This window comes from Vicugna pacos, chromosome 5 (assembly GCF_048564905.1).
Source record: "Vicugna pacos chromosome 5, VicPac4, whole genome shotgun sequence".
In the NCBI taxonomy this organism is placed as follows: domain Eukaryota; kingdom Metazoa; phylum Chordata; class Mammalia; order Artiodactyla; family Camelidae; genus Vicugna; species Vicugna pacos.
The window spans coordinates 73,010,987-73,018,624 of record NC_132991.1 but is presented as its reverse complement, the minus strand read 5'-3'; the positions used below and the strand labels follow the sequence as shown (position 1 = coordinate 73,018,624).

Genomic DNA, 7,638 nt, shown 5'->3' with positions numbered 1-7,638 from the left:
GATCTAAACCTACTGGATAGAATTAGAGAGAGAAATCCTTTACAAGCCGTTTGGGGACGAAGTACCACATCAATGTCCAACAATGTAATTACTGCAGTGGAGACCATTATCCCCTTTCTGCTTGCTTATGAGAGCACAAGGGATATTAGTGAATCCTTATGTATTTCTTAAAAGGGTGAATTTAGGAAGTCAAGAGAACACTTTCTTTACCAACGACTGACAAAACATTATCCTAGTGTCAATGTACTCTCTTGAAGGACCCAATGGGTAAGCAGCTTCCAAAATGGCTCCCAGTGATTCCTGCCTCCTGGTCTTCACACCTTTTGGTGGGATGTGACCTTACATGTGGAATGGACTTAGTGACTTGCTTCTAATGAATAGACTATGGGAAAATCAATAAATGTCACTTCAGGGTTCAGTTATAATCCTGTGAGCTCTGTCTTGCTCTCTCTCTCTGGCTTTTCTCATCTTGCTCACTATCACGAGGCATGCACCATACTGTGAGCTGTCGTATGGAAAGGCCCATTTAGCAAGGAACTGAGGGCAGCCAACAGCCATCCAGGGACTGACATCCTCAATCCAACAATCCATGAAGCATCTTGCCAATAAGCATATGTATGAACTTAGAAACAGAGGTTCTAGCTAACACTGTGATTACGGCCTCCAAGGGACCCTGTGGTGGAAGACCCAACTAAACCAGGCTGGGGTCACCAACTCACAGACACTATTAGATGACAAACATTTGTTGTTTTAAGTCACAAAGTTTTAAAGTAATTTGTTATGCAGCATTAGATAACTAACATACCCAGTCTGCTACAAACTATAGGAAATACTCACCTGTAGTACAATTCATGCTTTAGTCTTCAAGACTGAAAGATACTCAGCTTTGTATACTTGAATAAGGAGTGAGGCAAGGCAGAGTGCAAACCCCCCTGAACATCTCTAGCAGAAAACAAAAACCAAAAAACACCTCTACAAAACACTGCATGGCAGGACAGCATTGAAGACAGAACATCTGTCAGTACAAATGTGTGTTTAGATCACTAATCACACAGATTTGAGCAAATTACATAACTTCTCTGGGATCTGGTGTCTTCATGACAAAGATGGTAACGAGGCTGGGCTGGACTGTAAGAACTGCTAACATTCTAGGACACTGTGATTTGAGGAACTCAGGAAGCCCTCCATCCCCCAAAATCTTTCATCACCTGGAAACTCCATAGTTAGGAATCTTCCTGCTTCTAGGGACTGTCGCTTAAGTTACTACTCAAGGGGAGACATTTCAAATGGTGAGATAGATGGAGAGGAAATTCTGTGGATGCCTTTAGGGAAGTGCTGAGAAGCAGGTTCTTGTGTTGCCATGAAGCAGTTGATGAGTGGGGGTGGCAGCAACAGAGATAAGCATGGTTGATTTCACAGTTTTAAGGACCTCTTTTCTGATATATGTGATCCAAATAATTAATTACAGTTCCTCTCTTACTTTGGCTGTAGGGAAGCTTGGAGCAAACTCAAGTTCGGGCGGAGGGTACAGCTCAGTGATAAGTGTGTGTGTTTAACATGTACAAGGTCCTGGGTTCAAGCCCCAGTACCTCCATTTAAACAAACAAACAAACAAACAAACTTAATTATCTCTCCCTCCCTGAAAACAACAACAATAAATTTAGAAAAGAAAAAAAAAAAGAGATCTCAAGTTCAGTTATAATCACTGTGTTAAATCGTATGATTCCCATGTTTGTTTGTATCCTTTTTCCTCATCCTAATTTTGCTACTTCTAGTTTATCACATGTCTTTTGTTGCAAGCCAGCTCAAATCCTCTATGGAAAAAGTTGGAGGCATCAATAGATAAACATAAATACATGTTTAAAATTTTTTGCTCTAATTGTGATGATACAAACAGAAATAGCAAATATGGAGATACACTTCTATCTTGATTATTTTCACATTTTAAGGTTAATTTTGCTTCGGTGGCAGACAAAGATTTAAGTTAGCAAAATAACTGGTAAAATGATCATAAATCAGAAAAATTAAAGACAACACAAGTTGCAACAATATTTGTACCGCTTTTATTTGTAAAAATAACCATCTGAATGCATTTCCATAGTATATTACAATTAAGTACTTCATTACATTATTGGCATTCAGTAGTTGAAAAAGTATTAAACTGTGCTTGAGAAGATTCAGACTGGTTCAAAGTCATTCACTGAACTAAAAGTCATTTCCTCATTTTTACAGTCATGACATTTACCAGAGTCATTCAACTCCAATTTACATAAGAAAACATTACAGACAACATCCCACTGAAATCATCAAACAATATTTTATGCCGTTACAAATATGTTATGCAAAATATAACACTGGCACTAGATTTGTATCATCGCGCTCTGCAAAGATATATTGCACATGCTGAAGCATAAAATATATAGACAAAACTACCAAACAAAAGATATTTGCATTGAGTTTTTAGATCACTGCATAAGAAACGCATAGAATTACATTTTATACGCACACTCAGATTGTCACTATCTTAAAACACTTTTCTCTGATAACACTGACCTATGGTTTACAGTTTTTGTAAGAAGAAAGCATTTCAGCACTGCAAATTCAAACATAATTCCCATAGAAAACGTCGGGCATCTTCATTTTCATTTCAAAGCAGGTAAAAGGGGAAAGAGGAAAAAAAGACACTTTACACACTCAAAGAAAGGCTGAAATGAAAACTCACTGGTATTATATTGCTCTGATAACACTCAAATGAAAATAATACAAAACATTCCACAGAACGTTTTCAGAATATACAAATATAAAAAGGCACTCTAACTTCATATTACAAGACCAAAAAAAAAAAAGGGATGAGTTCTTTAACCAACACAACAGATAAGCAAACCTAGTTGCTCAACAGTACAAAGAATTACTAGTGCAGCAAATCCATTTGATGTTCTTGTTCTAATTTAATAATAAAATAATAAATCAAGCAGCTGTTTACTGCCTAAAGTACCAAAACATACTATGGTGCCCTTTTAGTAGTGATAAATAGAAATCCCCTGAGCTATTTACTGTAGAATCATAGCAGATTTTAGGCAATTTGGAGATAGTAACGTATTTACCAAGGATAGGCAGGCACGGCGAACAGTTAAGTGCAATGAAACATGATCCCTGTGGCTGTGGTTAAAACAGTCTAAAAATAACACATTTAGGTAAAAGCAAGAAACAACCAAGGCTCGATTAGAAGCACAATGTTTTCTGTTTTTGTTTTTCTTAGAAAGCTATGTGGCAAATCTAGATAGATTTCTAAGAGATGTATGTGAAAAACACAGAACTCATAGTTTTTAAAGTCATTTCTTAAAGGAAAAAATTGGGTCTTGGAAAAGAGAGAGTGGGGGAGAGAGACTGATTCAGTGAACAATGCTTCATTGCATGATTTCATTTTGTTCCTTTGTCCTCCTTTCTGTCGGGGAAAGGGTGGGGAGAAGCCAGATGCAGCTCCATGGAGATAATGTCGCAGGGCTGTCACTGCTCTGCTGCTGTGTTTCTTGTTCTCTGCGCTACGCTACAGGGAAAAAAAGGTGAACGCTGCTTCGCTGCTAAAGCGGGCGTCGCCCTTCCTGCTTTAAATGCCAACTGAGCAAGATTTCCATTCACTTCTAGAAAAAGACACCGCAGTATATCACACTTCTTCAGTGATGGAGCGCCCTTATTTTCAGTGTTTTGGTAAAGATAAGGTCATTATTTCTCATTAGCAATTTATCTACTTTTCAAAAATTCATCTTCTCGAAACAAACAAAAAGGACAAAGGAGGGGAACCCAACATCAAGAATTAAATAAACAGTGTTCGTGGTGTCACAAATTTACCAATTCTTCTAAGTCCTTTGAACAAGTTCTGATTTGTGAAGAACCCAAGAGTTTTTACTTAAATCCAGTATATTAAAGAGTAAGGTTAACATCTTTTACAGTTAGATTAAAAGTATAATATAGTTTCTGTATTTGATCCAGATATGATAGAACACTGTTTTAAAAATATCTCATATACATTATAAAATAGAAACTTCCAGGGTGAAAATGGAATTGATTATAAAATGCTGGAGAGCAATGCCCTAATGCAACACATTTCTTCCCTGTCTCTTCCTCAAGCGGAAAATAGCACTTGAGCTGGTGATGTTTATTCCTCTTCTTGGTACACGTGCCCACACACTGACACAGTTTCCCATTAGGTTACTGGGACCATGTGAGATTTTCAGCGATACAGAATAATTTCTGTATCTCTCTTTGGGCCACACTTGTGTATATGACCCACTACACACTTCAGTTTTTACCTTGCAGAAGAGCATAAGGACTGCAGTATCTTCTAAGCTCTGAGCTGGCTACACGCTGGGGCTGAGCCATGGCTGCTGTACCCCTTTCCAGCCAACGTGGAAGAACCTGAGGGTCGGCTGGAAACCTTAGCGGTGGAAATGCCGGGTTTGGTCCCAGGGCCACTGGCCAACCCAGGGAGACGCCTGTGTGTTTTCCTGCTTTTTCGTTATTCCAAGTAAGACATATAGCAATTAAAACAGAGAACAAACATAGATGTTTCCTCGGCATTTGTTTCATTTCAAATAAATATAAACACATTCACACCAAAAGTATATGAACATTTTCTCCGGTTTGGCCCCAAAAAAAAAAGCTGTGGTCAATACATTATCAGTTACAAAATGTTAAGCCATCAACTAGAAATCTGTGTCGTAAGAAATATAAAACACAATAAAGATGGTGATGCAAAAAAATTACTTTTTAACTTCATAGAAAAGCTATTTCAGTTCTCACTTCCATTTTGAAGGAAAACAATTTAAATCTTCCATTTTAGACTGAAGCATTTTGGTCCTCATGTATAGCTGGTTGATGAATTACAGACATATATATGTACACATATGTGTGCTTGTGTGTGTGCATAATTTAAAGAGTCTCATTCTTCTTTTTGTACAGCTATTCCAGGTGCGGGACGGGGTCCATTTGACCTAGAAGCTTTGGCAGAGGGAGCAGACACAGGATTCACTATGTTGATTTCAGCATCAAGCAACTGTCAATTGACTTTAATTTCCACATCACCTATTTCTACCTCATGCTTTCACTTTCTTTGTTCCCTTCTGGAGTCACACTTCCACTCACTGGGCATGACTTTGACCGAAAAGCTCATTTAATCTTTTGTTCATACTACTGATGAACAATGCTGATGGTTCTGATGTTTTTATAAAGTTAGTATTTTAATTTACAGATGTATTAATAAAGGGTAGTCTCATATTAAAATTGCATATGTCTCCAAGTTTGGGTGCAATACAATTTTCACCTGAAACGTTATTAGATAGATTTGATTTCAATCACTCAGGTGAAAATGAGTCACAGGCTTGTTACGGGGAGCACTGGGTGCTGTATTTGTGTTAAGTGAAAAAAAAGCAAGTTAAATTTTCAATGAATTTTCCCTTTCATCTGGCAACTTTAGCAAAAATCCTCAAAAAGAAGTTCTGGATATTTAAGTGCTTACTTTACAGAGGATATGAATCATTGGACTCCCTTAAAAAGATTATTAAAGGCATTATTTCTGAAGATGAACACCTTTACCTTTGGCTTCTAGTGAGGAAGTAAACATCAAAGTGAGAAGAGGTTTGAGGCATTTCCTATCCACCCCTTTCCTCCCCTCCTGGGGGACATGAATGTCACATTGATATAATTCTGAGAACTCACTGCCGAGTGAGTGCATGAAAAAAATTTCTTTGTACAGAACAGCTCCCTCTCAGTTGCATTATCCCCAAAGAAAAAGAATTAAATGCATTTTTTATTTCTTACTTAAAATGAGAGGTAGACTTTCACAGAAGTATCTTAGATCTAAGGAAAACATGAAAAAAATAAAACTCGAGGCCCAGCGGTGTGAGTGCTTTGCCCTACAGCCTCGCTGTCTTTCCTGGGTTTGACAGATTCCTTCTCTACTGGCTTCTGGAAGCTCGGGCCCATAGTAATACTTGAACACATCAATCTGGAATTCAAGCTTCTTTCCTCTCCTCCAACATGGGTGATCAAGGAAAGGCTTCTACAGTCCAAAGTCAAAATGTTTCTGAATCAGAATCATTTTCATTGTACCCATCCTCCGAGCCTACGTTGTTACTGCATAGGCTAACCATGCTACCCAGGTTGGAGAGGGTCGTCCTGCTCAAACTGTCTTTCTTAAAACAAACGAAGTTGACAGCCGTCATTGTACTGGAAGGAGAAAAAGTCATCATGGTAGCCAGAATGAGGGCCAGGCAGTCAGCCACGTCTTTGTTAGGAGCGCAAGCCAGGGCCGGGGTATGACCTGGGCGTAAATGCAGACAAGGCAGTGGTTAGTCCGGGCAATCCAGAGGCGGCGTGAGCATTCCACAGTACATCTCGAACGACCTCACACTCAGAGATGCATGTTGAGTTAGAAACCATGCCAGGCAAGAGGAGTTACTTCCCACAAGTCATGCTTGGGGTGAGGCTGGAGGGGACCAGAAAGGGGAGACACTTGATGGAGGGTTTTGGGTTTTTTTTTTTTTCCCAGCTTACATGACAACAACAAGCACTATATTATCCAAAGTTAAGCAGAATTCCGTCTTCATCTAGTGAACAGAAACACGAGGGGGTAGGGGCGGGACACATTTCCACAAAAAACAGCCACAGGACAACCAGAGGGGTGTTTCCACTTGAGGGCACCCGCACACACCATGCACCTCGGGCTGGGGCCAGAGCACTCTCATTCTGAGAACAATGACTTTTCCACTGTAGCTAATCGTGTGTCAGGTTAGAAAGGATGTCGAGAATCAGATGTCTGTAAAAGTCAGTAACATCGTTTCGTCACTTTACACGTACTTTAGATAGAGCACACACCAGGTAACTGGTTCTAGAGAAACTGAATCATTTGGGTAGATCAGACACAGGAAAGTATTGGTTGTTGGTGATGAAATGTACTGTCATTTAAAAGAAACTTGAACAGAATAAAAAAAAAAAAAGCAACACCACTAGCCAAAGTCCCAAATCCTAAATGTAACAGATGTGGGGAAATTGCAGTGTGCCCTAGAGTCGTGTCATTCTCTACCGGACTTGATGGGTCCCAGTCTAGAAGAGAAAATGATCTCAATGCATGAAGCGGGTGCCACAGGGAGGCAGAGATAGTCTTTGACTCAGTCCACCCTTATTCAACCTTTATTCTACTGGCAGGAAAGGGCCAGCCTGTCCTCTCTGCAGGCTACAGTTCCTCCTCGCCACTCATTTATTCAGAGGCACTGGCTCAGTAAAACTTAGTTTTTTGTTGTTTTGTTTATCGGCACTTGACTTGATTTCTACCCTTTCCGCCCTACTCCTGAACAGATTATTCCTCTCTCTAATATGAAAATAAACAAGGATGGACAGATATGTTAACATTCCATTCCACAAAGGTACATGGTAAGTAAAGGAACCATGATTGCAGTGCTGTAGAAAACTGCCCCAAACGTTCCCAGGCCTTTGCGGTGCAGCTAAGCTGACACAGGCTGCCATTCTACCGGCCCAGGGCTCTTATTCCAACAAAGGTTTCTATGGGCTGGACAAGCCTCAGATACAGCAGGCTGAGATACCGGAGAAAGGCAAAGCTAATTACTCTGGTCTCTGGTCATT

The 7,638-nt window shown here is 39.7% G+C and overlaps 1 protein-coding gene across 10 annotated transcripts in view; it reads right to left on the bottom strand.

Annotated features, from left to right (window-relative positions):
* Positions 1–2,048: 2,048 nt before the first annotated feature.
* Positions 2,049–7,638, bottom strand: part of ANKRD44 (ankyrin repeat domain 44) — a 290,253-nt gene continuing 284,663 nt past the window's right edge. For 9 of the 10 annotated variants that reach the window (XM_072961553.1, XM_072961554.1, XM_072961555.1 and 6 more), the window contains one exon: positions 2,049–6,319. In XM_072961553.1, coding sequence (XP_072817654.1) covers positions 6,072–6,319 — 248 coding nt within the window. In that variant the 3' untranslated portion in view covers positions 2,049–6,071. The remainder of the gene's footprint in view (positions 6,320–7,638) is intronic. The other variant, XM_072961557.1, reaches the window with a different exon arrangement.